The sequence below is a fragment of the Colias philodice genome, chromosome 2 (genome assembly GCF_061535455.1).
Source record: "Colias philodice isolate Cphi_HAF_F1 chromosome 2, ilColPhil1 Martin Lab GWU primary, whole genome shotgun sequence".
Taxonomy (NCBI): Eukaryota; Metazoa; Arthropoda; class Insecta; order Lepidoptera; family Pieridae; genus Colias; species Colias philodice.
Genome location: NC_143087.1, coordinates 2580758 through 2605353, shown reverse-complemented (window position 1 = coordinate 2605353; position 24596 = coordinate 2580758). Strand labels below are relative to the sequence as shown.

General features: G+C 32.6%; 2 protein-coding genes across 2 annotated transcripts in view; both read right to left on the bottom strand.

Annotated features, from left to right (window-relative positions):
- LOC149490199 (uncharacterized) overlaps nucleotides 1–24596 on the bottom strand; it is a 245421-nt gene that overhangs the window by 35226 nt on the left and 185599 nt on the right. The window lies entirely within an intron of this gene.
- On the bottom strand, nucleotides 19099–20098 carry LOC149490214 (larval/pupal rigid cuticle protein 66-like). Its single transcript, XM_089710698.1, has 2 exons — nucleotides 19936–20098; nucleotides 19099–19625 (listed from the first exon to the last, which is right to left on the bottom strand). Exons 1-2 carry the CDS (start codon nucleotides 19939–19941, stop codon nucleotides 19254–19256), a joined length of 378 nt encoding a protein of 125 aa, XP_089566824.1. The 5' UTR covers nucleotides 19942–20098; the 3' UTR covers nucleotides 19099–19253.

Genomic DNA, 24596 nt, shown 5'->3' with positions numbered 1-24596 from the left:
GCGTAAACATCACGTCCTCTATTTATTCAAGCCGCAGTTTGATTTCGCGAAATTAAAACAGACGCAATCAATCTGGCCGTGAGGTAACCATAGAAACGTTTGAGATTCTCTCCTACAAATTATATTTAATTTTCTAATATACTTTGGTAAATGCTGTGACACGAGATATTAAATTCCAACCCGTATACAAGGGCGAATAAGTTGTAAGGGTCGGAATTCGGTTGGTACCCTACAGCGGTTTTGTGTTTCATATTTATTTTATACTAATGGTCTTCTTGGCTTGGGATATTAATTGTGAATTCGTAGTATTCGCAAAATAGATTTAAGATACAATCTATTTTCATATTTAGATTTTAGAGACGTAAGACTCTATTTGAAAATAGAGAAATTATATGAATTTTACAATTTTAATACATGTTTAAAGCTTTTAATTTTATTTTAATACAACTTTTTCTAATAAAACGGATATTAACTTAGACGGTAAAAATATTTTGTGTAAAATTGAAAAAAGCGATGACTAATTATTTTTTGCCAAAAAAAACTCTTAATTTACTCAGTAAAGTTAAAAAAATTACTATCTACTTATATATAATAACTATATACTAAGGTAGGTAGTATACTAAAAACGGGCCACTGGAAGTCTAGTGAGAGTATAATCACGTATAATATAGATAACATTATAGCATCTGTTTCCGAAATAACTTTGAAATTGAATACTTTTTAACAGAAATTTCATTTCAATATCGAGAAGGTTTAATTTCAATTTCCAACACTCAAGAGGGCTTATGGTTCACGAATCGGGTCAAACGTATAGCAAATTCACAATTTAAAGTGTTTATTCGATCAGTAAGGGAAAAAGCTGACCATAACATATATCAATAATTTTCCTCATCGTTCCATTTCAATTTACCTTTTAACCTGAAAACAGTCATTTTTCCTTTCCATCTTATGTTACGAAATTCAACTATTCCTATTATTATATTTCATACCGTTTTTGCCTATTTTAAATTCACTTTCACAATAATAAATAAAAACTCGCTTTATCAAGATAAAATTTACCCCAAAGCTTAATAAAATCTTATGGCGGAATAAAAGGAGAGATAGGGCAACATTCGCATTTATATTATTAGACTAGCGACCCCCCCCCCGGCTTCGCACGGGTGCAATGCTGATACTAAATACACTACAGAAAAATTGTGAACGTTGTATAGGTATAAAAATATAGCGGCCCGCTCCGGCCTCCGGCATCGCACGGGTATAAAATACATAGCCGGGCGGCCGCAAACGCTACGTCCTGCAATTTTTAAATCTGTAATATCTTCGAAAATATTCACTTAAATCATACGGTGTAAAGGGCCATATAGATCTATATTAAATGAACAATGTATCCATGGTATTTAATTGGTTAAGGATTAATGCTGTATTGGTTAAAATCGCTTCGAAAATTAGCCATTATTTGTCGTAAAAAGTAAATGACAAAAAAAAGTTATTGTGGGTTATCCATAAGAGATAGACATATACCATCGCGGACTTTTCTGTAGACCTTTTCAATGTGTATAATACTTAGTACATTATTTTGATAAAACTCGTAGGGTTCAGCCTGCGTTTGCAATGTAAGCGGAATAAATGTAATTTTTTACGACATCACATTAGAAACCTCAAAAATAACAGTACTTCTCCACTACTTAATGGATCTTATTATACATATAAACCTTCCTCTTGAATCACTCTATCATTCACTCTATCAGTTTAAAAAAAACCGCATCAAAATCCGTTGCGTAGTTTCAAAAGGGACATAGGGACATAGGGACAGGGAAAGCGACTTTGTTTTATACTATGTAGTGATACTACGGAACCACCTGTTGTTCTAACATTCGACTACACACATTTGCCCAGAAATAACTTTGATAATACTCCTCATACAGGATAGGTGAAATACTGCTTGCTCTTATAAACATTTACGAATCACGAAAAAGGTACCTACTTATATAGTATATACCTAGTAGCTAACATGCCATATTGAAGCAATCCTACATCTATTTTTACATATCGAAGGTTCCAAAAATAATCCGAGTAAACAAAGCCTTGTCCATTCACAACAAAGAAATAGAAGAATTACGAATAAATAATTTAAACGAATACCTACGTTCTTTATAAAACCCTACCGTACGATTTTATGATCCTGAAGTGTGCTCTTATCGTAAAAGTTTATTCAATAAAAGAAAATCATAACCAATTGTGAACCTTTCTATATTTATTGCTCAAGTTTTATCGCAGATGAAGTTTGGGAAATACGTCCAAGTTCGGGTTTTATGACGACACAAACGACAGATGTTGCGATTAAGGTGTTTAATATCCTCCTACTGAATACAGGTGGATGTATAATCGGGGTAATGAATATTTTTGAAGACTTATTAATTTTACGAATAAAGCCTTGCAATGAATGGTTTTGTACGGGGAGATTTAGATGATTTTTACGTGTATCTCTTATAATTTTTCTTACTTAAGATGAATTTGCATTTTGTAATCAAATGCTATTTTTATGTGATCAGATGTGTCGTTTGTTAAATGAAAATATAACTGTAGAAGCTAGACAAATGACTATATTTTGAGTTACAATAGTTAAGTATATACTTATGTATATAACTATTGAAAGGTTTTCAGCAGTCTTTGTATTAACAAGTAATTTGTAATTATAATGCAGTTGTTTTGATAATATTATTGTAAGGTTTTCATTATTTTATTTTTATCGAATACTGCATACCATCGAATTTTAATATTCTTATTTATCGGGGATTTAAGAAACATTAATATTCTAATTATCTAGTTTGTCATTTTTGAAATTGCCAAATAATTTTAAAAGAACTGCTAATAATTGTGTTATGATAGCAATGAAGATAGAAAATATTTCCCTGGTAATAAAATCCAAATAAGGAATTAATTAAGAATAAATTAATCAGACAAATACCAATAATACAATGTGTTGTTACCACATTCCCACGTAAATTATGCTCCTGCAATTACAAGAAACGCTGCTCGTAATTGAAATAATTAAACATATTTGCTGTTATGTGAAAACAGTTTCTGTAATTAATTCAAAATAGAAACCTTCAAACAATAATACACTCTACATTCGTCAGTCAACTTTGCTCTTTAAATTTTATCAGGCGTACAGAAATTAAAGATAATAATAATAAGTATTTATCATAATGAGTAAGTATTTGCCTGACATCAAATTAAGTCGACATAGTATGAGTGTATAATAAAAGTCACCGTAGCTAAACAATTCATATAATTAACTATCATTGTTTTAAAGAAGCTCTTCATACAAAATTAACAAGACCCTACAATTTAGATACTTTTGCACAATACAATACTTTGCATTATTATCTCACAAATTATTAACATTCCAATTCAATCACTTAGCCTTCGCACTTCTTAAAGATTTGAAAATAATCTCTTTTGCTTCACTCTAATAAAAATCTTCGTAAAGAAAAGAAAAGTTCACTTCCCAAACTTGATCTGAAAAATGACGTAACAGAGTCGTCTTCACAAAACCTTAAGCATTGTGGTTGAGATTAATAGACGTTTTAAAAATCTCGGCCATTTATATCCCGGCTGAACAAGAAAGTTCTTTTAGCTGATGCGCTTATAAAGATTTCGCGAAGCCAACGATAATCAATCAAGCTAAAAGCGGGAATTGTTCTAAGCAACGAGATACCCAAATATTGGTATAGGCTAACTGGCTAAGTGGGGTCCGAAAAGCCTACTTGGTACTTTATATATTTTGAAAGTTACATTAAGCCATTATTTATGTGACCAATGATAGTATAAGTAAAAATGTTTACATAGGTAATACGCTATAGTGATCCGGAATGCTACTTCCGGAGCGCTTAATAATAACCTGTCTACACCGTTGAAATGTGGCTAATTGGCCACGTTTTCTTCAGTTGTCTTTTTTTTAACCGACTTCAAAAAAATGAGGAGGTTGTAAATTTTTTCGGTATATCTTTCACTCACGGTAGAAGAATCGTGCCATCTTCACCTTTTTACTTTTATATCATTGTCTGTGGCCATATAAATTCAACATAGCGTTTGTATGTCTTTCTTCACCAGCAGATATCAAACACATCTTCACCAACGCTGTGTGTTTTAGAAAGACACATAATATTGATGTTTTGCATTAAAACAAAAAATGTATTATGTGTCGAATAAAACACACAGCGTTGCAGTTTACTGCTTGCTGATGAAGATGCTATGCCGGCAGAGGCAGATGACAGCGCTTCAAAGGTGATGTCAAATTGGCGATGACAGATGACATACTAGGGACGCGCTCTTGCTAGTGAGGTGAAAGATCCATCGATATTCGGTAAGGTGACCCTTTTTCATAGAGATATATAGGATTCATAGACAGCTTTCTTCACCAACGCTGTGTGTTTTATTCGACACATAATACATGTTTTGTTTTAATGCAAAACATCAATATTACGGCGCAGGCCACGGAGTCGAGCGGCAGACGCGGCGACTACTCCCGGAGCGAACTTAATTTAAAATAGTTTGTTTTTTTTTTCGCGAAAATGGAGACGGAAGCTTTTATTGCAGAAATTCTAGCTAGACCAGCTATTTGGAAGTCTAGCCACCCGCAACATAATTTTTCATCATGCCTATATTTTTCATATTTTTGGTGGAATTCTCCGTCTGTAACACGATTTCTATTTAATTCGTGTACTCCACTATATCTTCCAAACATTAAATCTTGAGCAAAAAAGCTGCTACTCTCCAAACAACGTCGAGCTAACTTTGATAAAGCTATATCTCGTCTCCTCGTCTACACTGGTCGCGGCGGCGAACGCAACTGCCCGTGGCGTGCTTACCGCGCCGCGCGACTTGCCGCGCCGCCGGTCGCGCCGTCGGTCGCGCCGCCGGTGTCCGTGGCCAAGGTGTTAAGGTGGTCATCACAACTTAGTCAACGAAATTGATTTTTAAGTTCGGATATAAAGAATATAAAAGTAAATTAACTAATTGATATCTTAACTTATGAACATGAAAGGAGTCGAGTGATTATGTGTGGGCATAAGTTAGTGTGTGTGCGTATGTGTATTGAGTATGTTTGTGTCTGCGTATGTGTAAGTGAATGTGTGTATGTGTGTGTGTGTGTGTGTGTGTGTTTGAGTGGATGTAGATGTGTATGCATATAAAAGAATGTGAAATATGAATGTAAAACTTTCATTAAGTCATTGTACAAATTAAATTTTCAGTCTCCTGATAACTAAGATTTAGCAGCCAATTAGTAACTTGCGTTTTGCAAGTAGCGTAGGGGAGTTTATAAATAGGTAATATTTTATTAATTTTATTGTATAATGAAGGGGCTAGAAAACAATTAAATCTTTTGGAGTGTACGAAATTACATTTATCAACTTCGCAAATTCTATCCTTGCGCCTTTTAATAATATTTTGAAATGGAGTCACAGAATGTTGAGAAAGAACAGTATGTAATATAAAGAGTTGCCTCACAGTCAATACTTTAAGGCTCTTGTACAGGTCAGCTGTCGGAAATCTGTATTTTTTAAAAGTACCAACTTTTAAAATAGCTCTCTGAGCTCTTTCAAGCTTCAGGAGATGAGTCTTAGGCGCACCACCCCAAGATGATATACAGTAACATAAAACCGATTGGCATAACGAATAGTAGACCTGTCTCAAAATTTGACCATCAGCAATATGGCGAAGAGTTTTAAAGATATAGATCAATTTTCTGACTCTGTTTTGAAGTTGTTCTATATGTAAAGAAAAGGAAAGATTGCAATCAAGAGTTATACCCAGATATTTAGTGCTTGATTGTCGAGTGAGTCTGGGGCAATTGCAGTGCTGATTAAACGGATTGTTGCAAGTGTGAGCGTATAGACATAAAGTAAGGGGGGGTTGAGATGTTTGCCGAAGAGAAAAAGCCAAGTAATTAGTTTTATCGGTGTTCAAGGTCAAGAGATTTTTAGCTAGCCATGTTGACACTAAATTGAACCCACCCTGTGCTTTGCGAAAAACCTCTGGCCATGAGTCGCCTATAAAAGTTAGGGCTGTGTCATCGGCGAAGGCAGATATTTTACCATCCTGGAGATCCAATTGGCAAAGGTCATTTAAGTATACCAAAAACAGGGTCGGACCGATCACACTGCCTTGCGGGACTCCGAGTGATATTGGAAGTTCATCGCTTACGTTATTATTAATTTTAACACACTGTGTTCTATGACTTAAATAGTTTTCAAACATCGAAAGTGAATGGCCTCTAACGCCTATTTTTTCAAGCTTTTGTAAAAGCAGGGGAGTGGCAACTGTGTCGAACGCCTTGGCAAGGTCCAAAAAGATAGTGATGACTTTTTTTTTATGATCTAAATTCTTAATAATATAATTGGTAATGTCTAATACCGCTTTCGAAGTGGACATGTTACGTCTAAAGCCGTACTGATTTGGAGATAATAGATTTTTATGTTCTAGGAAATTGATCAACTGCTTATTTATTATTCGTTCCAATATTTTAGACATTACAGGCAAGACGGCTATTGGACGATAATTGGCGACACAGTTACCACTGCCGCTTTTGAAGATGGGGTGAATAATAGATTTTTTTAAATAAGTAGGGAATGAACCAGAGTTTATACAAAGATTAAAAATATGTGTTAGGATAGGTATTAATTGAACCTTATGCTTCTTGAGCAAACCCGTTGAAATTTTATCCCACCCCACTGCGCAGTCTGATCTTAAAGACGTCAAAATGGATTCCACCTCACTATGGTCTGTTGGAAGAATTACAAAAGATGTACTGGGAGATGAAGCGGAGCTATTGAAATGTGTTTCCGAGATAAAACTAGGTGATTTAATTTTACTAGCAAGATTCACACCAACGTTAACGAAGAATTCATTCACTTCATTTACTGAACGCTGTGGAGACGAAGACAATTGTAATAAATCGTTAGAAGTCGTTTTTTGTTGTACACAGTTCGTAACCCTCCTTATAATCTGCCAGATACGCCTGCTATCAGAACCAGCCTCGCTAAGTTCTTTCTTTTCGAAATTTCTTTTAACTTTTTTTAATAATTTGTTACAGAAGTTCCTGTATCTTTTGTACGTCAATTTCAAAATATCATTTGTGGGATTAGATCTTACGTTTTTGTGTAGCAAATCGCGGTACTTAATACACCTTAGGAGTCCAGGGGTCATCCATGGTTTGATTAATTGTTTACGCCTAGACACAGTTACAATGGACGAATTAATTTTAATAAAGCTCATAATCAAGTCTATAAATAATGTAATTCTTAAAAATCTGTGCAGTTGCTACTGATATTATAGATGTAATATCCAACTTATGAAGATATTATCTGTAACTTACGTTATTTTTATGCACAAAAATTGACCATTTCTGTCCATTTAAGCGCTTCGTTGTGCACTGGGTTACGTGATATTTACGTCTACACAAAAATATCTGAACTGAAAATATAGTATTGTCTACTCAGCTCGAGCTTTGAATACAAACACGGTCCTGGCTTGATAAAATATTTACACAGTTATCATTTTATTGTACCCTGTACGTGACACTTGTGCACCATTCTTTATACTGCGGTTTCGGTATGTAAAAGCATAAATATTTTTACAAAATTTTTGTTAATGTTCGTAGAAAAATGATTCGAGTGTGCGTTAACCTTTATTTTGTCATAAGCAAAAACATTTTTGAAATTTTATAAATTAATGTAATGTTAATTACTGGCCATTTGTGCGATTCCAAGTGGAAAACTTAATTGGGCAGATTTCCCTGAATTTTTGTTTAAAAAACTGGTTATTCTTAAAAATTTGTTTGTTTGTGGAACATTGCAATTTGCATGGGTTGAAGATCATTGATATAAAGTTTATATTCATAATAGCACTATAATATGATAGCACTGCACACATCTATGAGAGTTTAGAGCGTATTCTACAAATCTGGCCAAGTGTGAAATAAAATATTATATATTGAGTACTGATGTTTATATACATAGACAAATTAAAAAAAAATTGTTTTCAAGAAATTTCCCTAATATCAATCCCATGACATTTCGACCACCAAGCCACTACTGCTCCTTATAAATACACATCTATACTAATATATTTATATATTATATAAAAAGCTGAAGAGTTTGTTTGTTTGTTTGAACGCGCTAATCTCGGGAACTACTGGTCCGATTTGAAAAATTCTTTCGGTGTTAGATAGCTCATTTATCGACGAAGGCTATAGGCTATATACCATCACGCTACGACCAACAGGAGAGGAGCTACGGGGGTGAAACCGCGCGGAGCGGCTAGTTTAGAATAATTAGAAAATACTCCAAGGAACTCGGCGTAAGGTGTACGAAGATTTTATTTATTAACTGTTCATGAACAATTACATCTACTTACAAATTCCTATAATATTCTGCATCACTTATATGAGGAAATATGCGAACATTATCATCAAATAGCTCTGCTAACGCGTTACTCGTATAATATTGTCGTCTGATATAGTTCTATAGCCTGTTATGTGCCCTCTACACAATGAGAAGTGATGGGCGAGTAGAGGCAATCACGATAGTGTAGAGGGCCTGTCTAGGATCGGCCGTCATTGTAGAAACTTCTTAAGGCGCATTGAGAATAAAATTTCAAGGTCGCGTCATGGCGCAATACTGTCACGTCATGATTAAGGCGACGATTTTGATATCTTTGAATCTTGCCAAAGAAGTGTCACTTCTAACACACTCGGCACACACGCTCTTTTATTTCATAATTGACGTTATGGCGGCAAACATCGACGATCATATTTTGTTGGGCCAACACTGCCCATTGTGAAGAGCCATCACGTCTAGACTGTCACAAGTTGCCACATTACACATGAAAGCCTATCGGCCGTGTCCAGGCCGTATATGGTTTTTATAAGTTGAGATTTTTTGCGTCTTTACGTTAGAATGGTTTGAAGGGGCTTATAAATTCGATAATATTAGTTTCTAATATACTAGGTACCTTCTATAACAATCGCCAAACAGATCACTTATAACAATGTCGTGTTTCAAAAATCACACTCAAATAATGAAAATATTCATCTCAATACTTCCACACTTCTAAAACTCCTATACCCAAAAACTTATAGGATTGCAGCTATGAACATCACTCTCCACAATCCATAAAAGGCCACTTCCATATAGCATCAGGAACAAGCGAACGCCATTCCGTAACAAAAGTACCAATCAATGCTTCATTCAAAGACATTTCCTTTTGAATTCCTTTAAAAATTTCGTACAGAATTGCGGCAAACGATGAAAGAGACTATCCGAAACGCTCAGCTTCACCACAAAAAGGCTACGTGAGCTGATAAAATTAACGGATTTCATGATTTACGTTTTGGCTCTTATCGTGTTCACTATCGTTAAAATTGGAGAAAAATGAAGATTATGATAACCTTTTGTAGGGCGCAACGGAATTGTAAGATACTGTGGTAATATTGAAGTAAGAAGAATTACAGTGATGAATTTAAGTAAATGATGAGTTCGATAAAATTAAAAGTTTTAGAGCAGTTTCTTTTTACGTTTTAATTACGTGGTGTTTATTATCTTGTCCGTTTCAATTTTATTGGATCTGTAGTTCCTGTTATACACACAATAATGTGAATACCACACAAATTTAATTTAATTTTAACCTCACAATTATATCATAATATATGAATGTTCAAAATGTATAAATGGGTAAATGTAAGGTATTCGAGAGAGAGACCAACATTGAATAAGGACTTATAAGTCATAAATTTTAGATAAATTAGAAGAAATTCTATCGGAGATTAATAAAATAAAGTCGATACCCCAAATTACTTTGAAGGCTAAATGTACGTGCTAGGAAAATAGATCAGTAAAACGAATATGGTCCTTATCGTAGTTAGGGAGATGAACCGAAATACACTATTCCAATCTAAGCTAATTAATTATTATTAAAACCTTCACTCAATTTATTCGTTTTAATTCAAATCTCAACATTTCTTGAACCCATGTAATTAATGCGTAAACATCACGTCCTCTATTTATTCAAGCCGCAGTTTGATTTCGCGAAATTAAAACAGACGCAATCAATCTGGCCGTGAGGTAACCATAGAAACGTTTGAGATTCTCTCCCACAAATTATATTTAATTTTCTAATATACTTTGGTAAATGCTGTGACACGAGATATTAAATTCCAACCCGTATACAAGGGCGAATAAGTTGTAAGGGTCGGAATTCGGTTGGTACCCTACAGCGGTTTTGTGTTTCATATTTATTTTATACTAATGGTCTTCTTGGCTTGGGATATTAATTGTGAATTCGTAGTATTCGCAAAATAGATTTAAGATACAATCTATTTTCATATTTAGATTTTAGAGACGTAAGACTATTTGAAAATAGAGAAATTATGAATTTTACAATTTTAATACATGTTTAAAGCTTTTAATTTTATTAATACAACTTTTTCTAATAAAACGGATATTAACTTAGACGGTAAAAATATTTAGTGTAAAATTGAAAAAAGCGATGAGGACTATAAATATTTTTTGTAAAAAAAAAACTCTTAATTTGCTCAGTAAAGTTAAAAAAAATCATATATTAAAAACAGGCCACTGGAGTGAGAGTATAATCACGTATAATATAGATAACATTATAGCATCTGTTGACTGTTTCCAAAATAACTTTGAAATTGAACACTGTTTAACAGAAATTTCATTTCAATATCGAGAAGGTTTAATTTCAATTTCCAACACTCAAGAGGGCTTATGGTTCACGAATCGGGTCAAACGTATAGCAAATTCACAATTTAAAGTGTTTATTCGATCAGTAAGGGAAAAAGCTGACCATAACATATATCAATAATTTTCCTCATCGTTCCATTTCAATTTACCTTTTAACCTGAAAACAGTCATTTTTCCTTTCCATCTTATGTTACGAAATTCAACTATTCCTATTATTATATTTCATACCGTTTTTGCCTATTTTAAATTCACTTTCACAATAATAAATAAAAACTCGCTTTATCAAGATAAAATTTACCCCAAAGCTTAATAAAATCTTATGGCGGAATAAAAGGAGAGATAGGGCAACATTCGCATTTATATTATTAGACTAGCGACCCCCCCCCCGGCTTCGCACGGGTGCAATGCTGATACTAAATACACTACAGAAAAATTGTGAACGTTGTATAGGTATAAAAATATAGCGGCCCGCTCCGGCCTCCGGCATCGCACGGGTATAAAATACATAGCCGGGCGGCCGCAAACGCTACGTCCTGCAATTTTTAAATCTGTAATATCTTCGAAAATATTCACTTAAATCATACGGTGTAAAGGGCCATATAGATCTATATTAAATGAACAATGTATCCATGGTATTTAATTGGTTAAGGATTAATGCTGTATTGGTTAAAATCGCTTCGAAAATTAGCCATTATTTGTCGTAAAAAGTAAATGACAAAAAAAAGTTATTGTGGGTTATCCATAAGAGATAGACATATACCATCGCGGACTTTTCTGTAGACCTTTTCAATGTGTATAATACTTAGTACATTATTTTGATAAAACTCGTAGGGTTCAGCCTGCGTTTGCAATGTAAGCGGAATAAATGTAATTTTTTACGACATCACATTAGAAACCTCAAAAATAACAGTACTTCTCCACTACTTAATGGATCTTATTATACATATAAACCTTCCTCTTGAATCACTCTATCATTCACTCTATCAGTTTAAAAAAAACCGCATCAAAATCCGTTGCGTAGTTTCAAAAGGGACATAGGGACAGGGAAAGCGACTTTGTTTTATACTATGTAGTGATACTACGGAACCACCTGTTGTTCTAACATTCGACTACACACATTTGCCCAGGAATAACTTTGATAATACTCCTCATACAGGATAGGTGAAATACTGCTTGCTCTTATAAACATTTACGAATCACGAAAAAGGTACCTACTTATATAGTATATACCTAGTAGCTAACATGCCATATTGAAGCAATCCTACATCTATTTTTACATATCGAAGGTTCCAAAAATAATCCGAGTAAACAAAGCCTTGTCCATTCACAACAAAGAAATAGAAGAATTACGAATAAATAATTTAAACGAATACCTACGTTCTTTATAAAACCCTACCGTACGATTTTATGATCCTGAAGTGTGCTCTTATCGTAAAAGTTTATTCAATAAAAGAAAATCATAACCAATTGTGAACCTTTCTATATTTATTGCTCAAGTTTTATCGCAGATGAAGTTTGGGAAATACGTCCAAGTTCGGGTTTTATGACGACACAAACGACAGATGTTGCGATTAAGGTGTTTAATATCCTCCTACTGAATACAGGTGGATGTATAATCGGGGTAATGAATATTTTTGAAGACTTATTAATTTTACGAATAAAGCCTTGCAATGAATGGTTTTGTACGGGGAGATTTAGATGATTTTTACGTGTATCTCTTATAATTTTTCTTACTTAAGATGAATTTGCATTTTGTAATCAAATGCTATTTTTATGTGATCAGATGTGTCGTTTGTTAAATGAAAATATAACTGTAGAAGCTAGACAAATGACTATATTTTGAGTTACAATAGTTAAGTATATACTTATGTATATAACTATTGAAAGGTTTTCAGCAGTCTTTGTATTAACAAGTAATTTGTAATTATAATGCAGTTGTTTTGATAATATTATTGTAAGGTTTTCATTATTTTATTTTTATCGAATACTGCATACCATCGAATTTTAATATTCTTATTTATCGGGGATTTAAGAAACATTAATATTCTAATTATCTAGTTTGTCATTTTTGAAATTGCCAAATAATTTTAAAAGAACTGCTAATAATTGTGTTATGATAGCAATGAAGATAGAAAATATTTCCCTGGTAATAAAATCCAAATAAGGAATTAATTAAGAATAAATTAATCAGACAAATACCAATAATACAATGTGTTGTTACCACATTCCCACGTAAATTATGCTCCTGCAATTACAAGAAACGCTGCTCGTAATTGAAATAATTAAACATATTTGCTGTTATGTGAAAACAGTTTCTGTAATTAATTCAAAATAGAAACCTTCAAACAATAATACACTCTACATTCGTCAGTCAACTTTGCTCTTTAAATTTTATCAGGCGTACAGAAATTAAAGATAATAATAATAAGTATTTATCATAATGAGTAAGTATTTGCCTGACATCAAATTAAGTCGACATAGTATGAGTGTATAATAAAAGTCACCGTAGCTAAACAATTCATATAATTAACTATCATTGTTTTAAAGAAGCTCTTCATACAAAATTAACAAGACCCTACAATTTAGATACTTTTGCACAATACAATACTTTGCATTATTATCTCACAAATTATTAACATTCCAATTCAATCACTTAGCCTTCGCACTTCTTAAAGATTTGAAAATAATCTCTTTTGCTTCACTCTAATAAAAATCTTCGTAAAGAAAAGAAAAGTTCACTTCCCAAACTTGATCTGAAAAATGACGTAACAGAGTCGTCTTCACAAAACCTTAAGCATTGTGGTTGAGATTAATAGACGTTTTAAAAATCTCGGCCATTTATATCCCGGCTGAACAAGAAAGTTCTTTTAGCTGATGCGCTTATAAAGATTTCGCGAAGCCAACGATAATCAATCAAGCTAAAAGCGGGAATTGTTCTAAGCAACGAGATACCCAAATATTGGTATAGGCTAACTGGCTAAGTGGGGTCCGAAAAGCCTACTTGGTACTTTATATATTTTGAAAGTTACATTAAGCCATTATTTATGTGACCAATGATAGTATAAGTAAAAATGTTTACATAGGTAATACGCTATAGTGATCCGGAATGCTACTTCCGGAGCGCTTAATAATAACCTGTCTACACCGTTGAAATGTGGCTAATTGGCCACGTTTTCTTCAGTTGTCTTTTTTTTAACCGACTTCAAAAAAATGAGGAGGTTGTAAATTTTTTCGGTATATCTTTCACTCACGGTAGAAGAATCGTGCCATCTTCACCTTTTTACTTTTATATCATTGTCTGTGGCCATATAAATTCGGCGAAGTAATGTATTACCCGTATTTGTATCGGATGGATAAATTGCACACAATGTTTCTCTTGTCAGTTACTGCGGAGAGGGCAATCCTCCTAAGTATACCTTTTCAAGGAATCCTCAGCGGTCAAACTCAAGCCTTATGTTAATACGCTTCGCGATATAATCTACCGCATTTATTTACTGTGGTATTGCATTGAGAAAAAGCTAAAAATAGTAAGCAGTAAGCACTAAAACTACTTAAGTACCTACTATTATAACGCGAAAAGTTTTGTTTGTATAAAATCATGAAGATAAAGCTTTAAAATTTATTGTACTTAACTGAACTATCCAAGACATTCATCCATTGAATACGTTCGTTAAAAGCGAACTTAAATCCAACAATAAATTAATCACTCAATACATTTCATTTGTTACAAGTCCGTCTGATATTTCTCCACGAAATTGAAAACTAAATCCTTCTGAACTACTGGAGCAAAAGTTTTATCTTCCATTCGGAGTATATTTGAGCGAACAATATTGTTCCTATTGGCTGTAAATCTCGGTGCTACGATACAAGAGGGAGCGTGCTCGTATTGTAAGGGTAATCTACACAGGACGGTTTTCGACGTTTTTTTATATAAATTTATTATTGATTTTCATAAAGTGGATATTTATCATGAAACGTATCTTAAGATAAATGAAATGTGAAAATTAGTAAGTAATAAAATTATATAATATTATGCATGATTATGTTTGAGTTACGCTTAACAACTCAAATATAATCATATTTTTATATACTTACCTTTATTAATTTTATTTTTTTAAAGAATAGAAACAGACTAATCTATAGATAGGTAGTAAAAGTTATCATAATATTTCTGACAATCGCAAACATGCTTATGATATAGAAATGGAAATTGTTTGCTTTTTGGTAAAAACGATTATAAGATTAATTTGATTATTACCACGCAATTATCGAATCTTATAATCAAAAGGATTTAAATAAATAATAATGTACAGAACGCTTTGTCTGTAAGTGGCCTAATCTCAACAGTAGGAAAGTTACAAGTGGGACATTCGCACTTCAAGCGTTAGGTAGTGTTACACAAACGGCGCGTTTATTACCTTCTATATTTAAATACTTTTTTGTTTTATTTTATCTTTTTTTATTGCCCCTTTTTGTATTTTTTCCATCAGAAAGATACTAAGTAACTATTTATGCCTTAACAAAAACATTTTATTTCTATTATGAAGATTATACATTAGGGTGGAGTGATAATGTATGAAAGAAATTTTTTTTTGTTTTTTTCAAAAGGCATAGCGACAGAAAGGTGCCTTTTAATGAGTGAATTCAGCATACAAAATATTGTTTACCTGTCTTGATGTTTTGAGGTGCCCCAACCCAATTGAAAATTAGAAAAATTTGATTTTTTCGCAAACTTTGATTTATTTTTTAATCACAGTATTTTTATTGCCTTCAAGTCTATTATATAACAAAATTCTTTGTGATACACTAAATAATAGCCTGATTAGTTGTTTTAACGTATTTCATTAATGAAAATGATATTATAGAGGAATGAAAATGTCAGAAATAAGTAATTATCTAGTACTAGCTGCGCTTGCGGTTGCCTCGCGGTTTCACCCGCGTGGCACCGCTCCTGTTAATCTAAGCGTAATGATATACAGCCTATAGCCTTCCTCGATAAATGGGCTATCTAACACCGGAAGAACTTTTTAAATCGGACCAGTAGTTCTTGAGATTAGCGCGTTCAAACAAACAATATCTTCAGCTTTATAATATTAGTATAGATTATAATATTAGTATAGAAAACGCTGTTTTTTTTTTCAAAATTAGGCATTAGTAGTCGTGATACTGATGCTCTTGCCATTATAAAATCATTTTGTTTACTTTCTCAGCAAACTGCAGTTGAAGCTTATGTCACCAATTTGATAATATGCTTTACGGCCTGGGCAAGGCATAGAAAATCTTTGATATTCTGAAACGTAGTCAAACCGCTTTTCACGATGTCTTTTAAGGTTTCTTCAGATAAATTAGAAGTCAGTGGCTCAGTTTTCTTACATTCTTGCCACATAGTTAAGTTGGTATAATCTTTTGAGCAAGTACAAGAGAATTAAAAAAAAATGCATTTGCAACTTCAAATATCAAATAACCTTTGGTACTGAGTGACAAAATACTTCAGTTATCTTTTCTTGTTCTTTTTTGTTAGTTTGTCGGTCTTGATAAGGTTTTAATAAGCGTCTATATTCATCGAATATGGTGTGTCGAATAAGTTGTAGTACTCTATTAAAGCTAATAGTGGGAAGCGATGCTTTTCGCCACACATCAAACATTTCCGTAGCTAATCTTTCGGATAAATCATGAATTTTGTTATTTTATCAGGTTTAAATTCATATCTAATAAATAAGTAATAGTTTCTTAGCATCAGTATAAGTTGGTAATTGAGACACTGGGTACTTACTGGCAAACAAAATACAGGACAACATGTCGTTTGTCGTATTTGAACTTCCAACATTTTACTGTAACAAAGCGAAATTATAGATAGAACTCACATCAAAAATATTAAATTATGATCTTAATTGTATTTACGTGTAAAATATAATTAAGAAATATTACTAACATTAGTGTTATTTCCTTAACGGCACTGTTCAAAATCAACGTTTCCTACAATAAGATTCGGCGCAAACGGGCCACCGACCAGAGCCACTGGTAGCCAGCGATAGCCACTTTTTTATATATTGAAATATTATGTATTATGTGTCTTCCCGTTGGCAACCAACGAGATAACACAGAATCTGATTTAGCGTTAATTTGTCAAAATTAAACTTTAATGATTATCGACTAAATTTTTTGAATTTCTGAAAGTTCATGATGTTGGGGGCACCTCTAAATGTATCATCTGCAAAGTATAATTTTGCATGTGTATTTATGAGCAATAATGACATCTTTTTACAGGTATGCCGAAACGAAAATGAAAAAAAATATTTTTCACTCCACCCTATTATACATACATTCACCATATTATAATGAAAACTAATAAGTACATAGTAACACTTAAAAAAAATTACCTGATGCTTCTTTAAAAAGTTTTGTTTTTTTTTTTTAATGTTTAAGTGTGTTTTTGAATATACACTGAAATAAGTACGAATAGTTAACATATTATCCATGGTATTCTACTGTTAACTATACTCTGCCCTATATTCATTTGTCGATGAAACCATAATATACATAGAAAGTGTTGCCGTATATTATGTGCATATTAAAATGGTGAAGCATCTATTAATACCTGACGAGTCAGACAAAATCTATGACAACCTAGATAAAGGGTAAAAACTTGGTAAAAAGGGAAAATATTATTTCCTATTAACTTTATCTCTTCATAAACTTATCTACTCACGGAAGAATTTACATTTATTTTTACCACACACATCACACATGATAAAAGAAATCTTGCTGAATAATTCGAAGCCAGAAAATTCATCACTTTCTTTGATATATCGACCGGCTTTGAAATTACACTAGCTGTAAGCACATTAGTCACTATGTAAAAATTCTATAGAAAAAATTCACTTAGTTATTCCTAAATTTTTCCGATTTCTCGACAAACTTTTGTAATATTTTTCACCAGACCTAGCTAACAACGCTATAAGCATTTTGAAAGTAAAATAATCAAGTCAAACGGTCGTTTTCGAATGAGATTATAAAGGAATTAAGTTTATTGTTTACTTATAGATATAACTAGCTTTCCGCCCGCGGTTTCGCCCGCTTTGTCTAAAACATAATAAATTATAATTATACTAAAACCTTCCTCTCTTCTCCACTCTATCTATTAAAAAAACCGCATCAAAATCCGTTGCGTAGTTTTAAAGATTTAAGCATACATAGGGACATAGGGACAGAGAAAACGACTTTGTTTTATACTATGTAGTGATGATAATATATAAGTGTGTTCCTAGGGCAGGCGGAAATTCGTACAATGACCTAACATATAGCATATTTTAACATCCACAAAGATGCCGGTAGTTTTTTTATTGTTATAGTTTTTTTTCTACAGTGAGAAGTAGATGATTAATGGTGGCCTGAACGGAATGTTTCTCAATATTGGGAACAAAATCGACCAATAATGATGATGATAATATTATAATAATATAGCATATTTCTAGATCGAAGTTATCATTGGGTAATTTTGACTTCCGTTTTCGCTCAAGTGATCATTACTTTCTTATTTATGAACTACTTATTTCTAGAAATGTATTTATTTTATCCTTTAATATAAGAGAATTTGTATCTGTAAAGCCATGAGATTCTCACGAGCAAACGAACTGACAAACGCTAATAAAAATACCATTATTAGTCTGAGTTCTTTAATTGCGTTAATAACCACCATTAATATTCTCATAAATCTTCCATATACAGACAACGATCACTTATTTCATAATATGTTCAATGTTCATAGATAACACATGTATCCACCCTATAAATTATGAAATATGAGGTATAAATAATTTCTATACGATGAATTATTCACAAGAACGGTCGGATAATCTCCGTCACATTAATGCAACCTCATAACCACATCGGAGTCATCGTTATATAATATATAATATAGACTACATAGTATTATATAATATATTATTATATATATATAATATAATGCTAGCTTTCTGCCTGCGGCTAGTCAGCTTTGTCTAAAACCCAATAAATTATATACTAAAATCTTCCTCTTAAATTACTGTATCTATTAAAAAAACCACATCAAAATCCGTTGCGTAGTGAGAAAATGACTTTGTTTTATACTATGTAGTGATAAAACGCTATTACTATATAAATAGTTTCTAGTTAAATATATTTCAGTTCAAAAGCATTTATATAATTTTTAAACAAACTATTAACTTTCAAAGCCAAAGCCTTGTTTATTATTTCCATTTTCATCCGAATATAATATTGGGCGTTGGGACCATTTTTTTGCTAGGAAATGGGTGAAGTATAAAGACACACTGATATTTATTTATCTATTTATTTAAGAAGATAATAACATCTTCCAAAAACATAGGTGAACAATTATTTACAACATTCTCCAATTTAACAGCAATTACAATTTTGACTACTTAATTCAAATAAAACAATCGAACTACTAACCAAAATACGCGAAGTTTAACAGGTCAAAATCGATATCTAGTAAAACCGCCGATAACCATAAGGAGCCGCGTATCCATAAGCGCCATACCGCGAAAATACATATGGTGTGTAAGGTCCATACGCATAAGGGTATGAGGCGATGGCTGCAGGGGAGAAGGGAGCAGCGAAAGGCGCAAACACGGCAGGGTCCTTCCGCACAAGAGCGTTGAAGCCCTCCGAGCCAGCGGTGTAGTCTACCGTCCGCCGAGTCCCATCGGATTCTAGAAGCCCGTATTGGCCCTGCACCCGGTCCCCTGCCCGCGTCTCGTACTGATGCTTGAAGTCGCCAGTGTAAGGGTCTGCTACTTGATACCCAAAACTGGAGATTTCAGCACTGGCTACAGCCACAAAAGCAATAACTAGGATGATCTGAAATTTTTGTTAGACTTGCATTAGATGTGTGATGGCTTATGGTGCGTAGTTTGAATTGTAAACCCTCGATTTCGATTGTATAAATAATATTTTATCTATAGAGTACCATAATTTATTCTGTAGGGAGTCTGCATGTTAGTTTGATATGAATCGATTTTATAGGATTATGAAATAGATAAATAAAGACAAAGTATAATAATATGATGATTAAACTTATCTTAAAGATGTAGCGAAATTGTTTTGTCGATCAATTTCAAGATGGGGTCGAGGGGATAATATTAATTAATATATTAATACTCAAACTCACCTTCATGTTGATGTAATGGACTTGTGACTTCGTCGGTAACTGTGCTTTGTCATCAACTTTCGTCTGTTTTTATATTATCAATAAATGATCCAGTTTGAGCGAAATGTAGGAAATGCGTAAATGTCAAGTTTCCGAGAGGCTTATGTTTTTGTTTAATTACGTAAAGAAACTTATTTTAATAAAAGTTATTGGCATTTAACAGTTATTTCTGAAGTTCCGAAAGAACCTTCTAGACTATGCAGTCGGTGTAATACAAATTATTAAGCTTTATTTAGTTCAGCAATGTATAAATGTATGATTAAGCAATGCAATGTATGATTAGTTTGTTAAAACCAAATGAATATTAACGAGTTTTGTTAATCTTCGCAATTTGAAATTTATTATATGACCTATAATTCGTAATATACCTCTAATTCGTACAATAGTCTTCGTACAGGCCCGTGTCAATGGGTCATTGGAACCAACAAGAGAACTTTCGAATGATAGAGGGACATACAATAATAACATTAAGCTCTATGACGTCATGTATCCTAAACTCCACATAATATGGAATGTACAACACATTTTGCCATATTTTTGGACAAACATTCACTCTATCGATAGGTCCATGTTAAATAATATTAATACATAGTAAATTAATGTGATATCATTATGATTTGAGTCGAAAACAAACAAATATATTATTCCGAACAAGTCAACAACTCCATTCAATACAATAAACACAATTATTGTCTCAATAATATTAAAATTAAGCTATCGAGAAATGTAATTACTCACCAGCAATTACATTTTATACTTACCAATAAATTAATGTAGTTCATTCGCAATAAAGCTCGAATCTGTATTTTATTATGACTTCAAAGAGTTACAACGGCAATGTTCATCAAACAATATGAAATAGTTTTTAAACATTGCAAATTGTGTTCTATATACAAATAGTAATAATGTACTATTTAATAAACTATGTAGAGTGTGTAGTACAAGTATGATATTTTATTCAAAGACTATTTAATAATATTGATATTATAGGTAAACTAGCTTTCCGCTTGCTGCTTTGTTCGCCATATCTGAAACTTAACAAAATGAAGTACTAAACCATTCCTTGATATTTCATAAATTATTATCGCTAATTATAACCAAAGATAAGTTAAGTAGAGTAGATATAATTATACATCCAGAAGCTGTGAAACTAGAAAGTTCCAGAGGAAGGATGTATGGATAGATATGATTTTTTACATTTGTTACATCCTCTCACATAATGCGCCTTTATGATATTAATCTATACAGTGATAGATATAAAATATACTAATATGGAATACAGATAAGCTCATATTGTGTTACTAGCTTCCGCCCACGACTTTGTACGTGCATCCTCGTTTTTCCCCGTTCCCGCAAGAATTTCGGAAAATCCTTTCTTAGCGGATGCCTACCTCCTAACATCTACCTGCATGCCAAATTTCAGCCCGATACGTCCGAGTCCGAGTCCGAGGCCGAGTGGTATGGGCTGTGCGTTGATAGATCACTATATCAGTCACCTTTGAGTTTTATATACGTATACATATATATAGATTTTTACCAATCATCACACAAGAGAAGCCGCGTACTCCAGCTGGTATGATATAATACGCAAAGTTAAATATGACACAACTTTACAATGTCAGTTATTCCCAGTCCGTAATTAGATACGTCGCCGTCAACGTCCCCTTACATTAGGGATGAATCCGCTTTAAAAGTTTACTAAACGGGACATGATGAAATTTTCTGACTATACAGGGTGTTTGTTTTTGGTGAATTATTAAGTCGCAATTTCAGTTGCCGGCTTCAGGGTATTGTTATTTTGTCTACTCGTTATAATTTTTAATTGTTGATTTAATGAGTAACATTTCTAAGAGATCGATAGATTTCAATTTCTTGAATATGGAGTTGATTTTATAATAATTTATAATTGAAGCCATATTTTATGCAATCCTTGTTTCACGTAAAAATAAGTAAGAACCAATGTCAAATACGGATATTTTTTTTAGTATTCCATAAACAAAAAGAAACGTAAAGAAATCCAATTAAAATAAATAAAGATAGATATAATATCATTGTATGTTCAAACGTGACGAAACGCGAACAACAACAAAATGTACTAATGTTATGTTAACCTACAAACACAAACATTTATTAACGTCTATTGTCGTAACCTCGACCATAAGTACACTGCAGCATTCCCAAGCGCTTATTATTTATAAAACACCCTGTATGTATACGCCGTGCAGAGCAAGCGGTCTCCAGGGCACTTCTATAATTACAAGCAGGTTAATTTAGTACATTAATTTAGCCGTCGCTGGGTTCAAAGGGCGTCCGAACACGCGATAAAACCAAAGTATTTTGTTACTTATTATTTTTAGAATGATTTCAATTAATCTGGTCGATTTATGTTCTTAAGTGGGATATAGTAAAGATTTAATGATGTTATCTTAAATATTGTTTGTTTTATTTTTTTAAAGAGATTGGTCACAAACAGTAACACATTAGACTAGGCGTAATTAAAATTATCCGTTGTGATATTATAAAACATTTGATTGCCTAGTTACTTGGTAAAGATAAAAGGTAATCAATGAGCACAGGATTTTTTAAACATCAGTTAGTAATTAATGAGTTGAATCTTAACAAAACTTCCCTCTGAAAATATGAAAAGCGAACTGAACTGAACCAATTCACGCTAACCAATCATAATTGCGAAGTTCAGAAAACTACAGAATGTTCTCCAAAGTTTTTAGGAAACTATAGGCTGTTCATAAGTTAATCTAAGTGTTATCTCCTTATTAGGAGATCTCTATTGAGATTTACTAGAACTTTGGAGAAATTTCTGCAAATAAATTCCCTTATAAAATACCACAGAACAGGTATATAAATGATCATAAACTTTGTATCGCGCCCTACGGTTACGGTTCATTACGTTTTCTCTATTATGTTATGGATGGTTAGCTACATTACCCTACTGACGACCTCTGCCAATTTTACACGTTAAATATTCACGCAACACAAACTGAATTTTATTTTATACTAGCTAGGTAAACCAGCCCAATTTTTTCACTTCATTTTATTTAAGACTAGTGATCCGACTCGGCTTCGCCCGTGGTACATATTTCGCAATAAAAGGTAGCCTATGTCCTTTCTCGGGTATCAAAATATCTCCATACCAAATTTCATGCAAATTGGTTCAGTAGTTTAGGCGTGATTGAGTAACAGACAGACAGACAGAGTTACTTTCGCATTTATAATATTAGTATGGATTAAACTATTCTATACTGAAAGTAAAACATTTTAGTCAGGTATTTTCATTAAGATTTTGTAGTGATGACAACTCCAGATTTTTAATTTATTAATAAAGTACAATTATTAACAATTATTGTCTTTGTGAAGACTATCAAGGATTTTATCATCATGACATTCGCATAGATTCATATCTTAAAACTCTAATCCTAATTTCCAATTTAACTTTTAAATGACTTTCCCTTTGAAATCCTAATTTTATCTACCAACTGTTGCTAATACTTTTTGACGACTGTCACTAGCTAGAAGGAAATTATCAAATATTAAAAATCAACGTTTTTTCAAAACGTCGTAGTTCTGTTTAGCTTATCTGTCAATCAATTATTGTATGATGACATACGTAAAAAGTGGCAAATAGGCTAGTCGCCGTTAATTTTTATTCTCTTTAACAGCTGTTAATTAAATATTAATGAGGTGCGTACATAACAAAACTTGACTGATACCTATAATAGAAATTCCAGGGAAGGAATCTTAAAATACGACATAAAATACTTCAAAAATAACACTTATTGGCCGGTATAGAGAGTTGATGATCGTGTGATTATACCCAAAATTAGTATTAAGGCAGAAGCTTTACCAATAACTCTAAATAAAATTCTCATCAAACAGATTATTATTAGTAAAATTCATAAAGAGATTAATCTAGACAGGCATTTTCATTAAGATCTCTAAGATAACTTCATAAGTTACTTATCAGATTAAAATGAATCTATCTCTGCCAACTACGATAGTCAACTTTTAACTTTGATATTTTAATTAACTTGTTCTGGGATTGGTGTTAGATATTTTTAAATGAATGATTTTAATTGAATTCTTTCTCAACTCTCACGTAAATTGTTGAAGCTTTATTTATATGCTCAAGTTGAAATGTTTACTTGAATAAATATATATTATCTGGATCGAACCTAATTTGTAATGTGGTAAAAGGACTATATAAAGCGAATTAACTTGAATTAACTTGAATTTATATTGTGCTTAAATGTTATTTAAACACAATATAAATTAAAAAATTCGATCGCGAGGCGGGATTCGGGAATTATTTTAATATTGTAATTGTAGTATATGTACAAGTATAGTATAAAGAGGTAAAAGTAATTATTGTTATCTGTTATTACATTGAAAAGTTCAACTTTATTATGAATCCTAAAACCTGAAAACTTCATTTGCGGACATGTTATGAATAAAAGTACAGTTGACAAAGCAAATTCCGATATTGAAGCCATTAAAAGCAAAGTCGAGTTCGCATTTCATAAAAATACGAAAAACAGTAATTCCTTCCTGAGTGAACAATCCCAACTTCTTGCTTTGGATTAATGACCAAAATTATCCTTTGTACA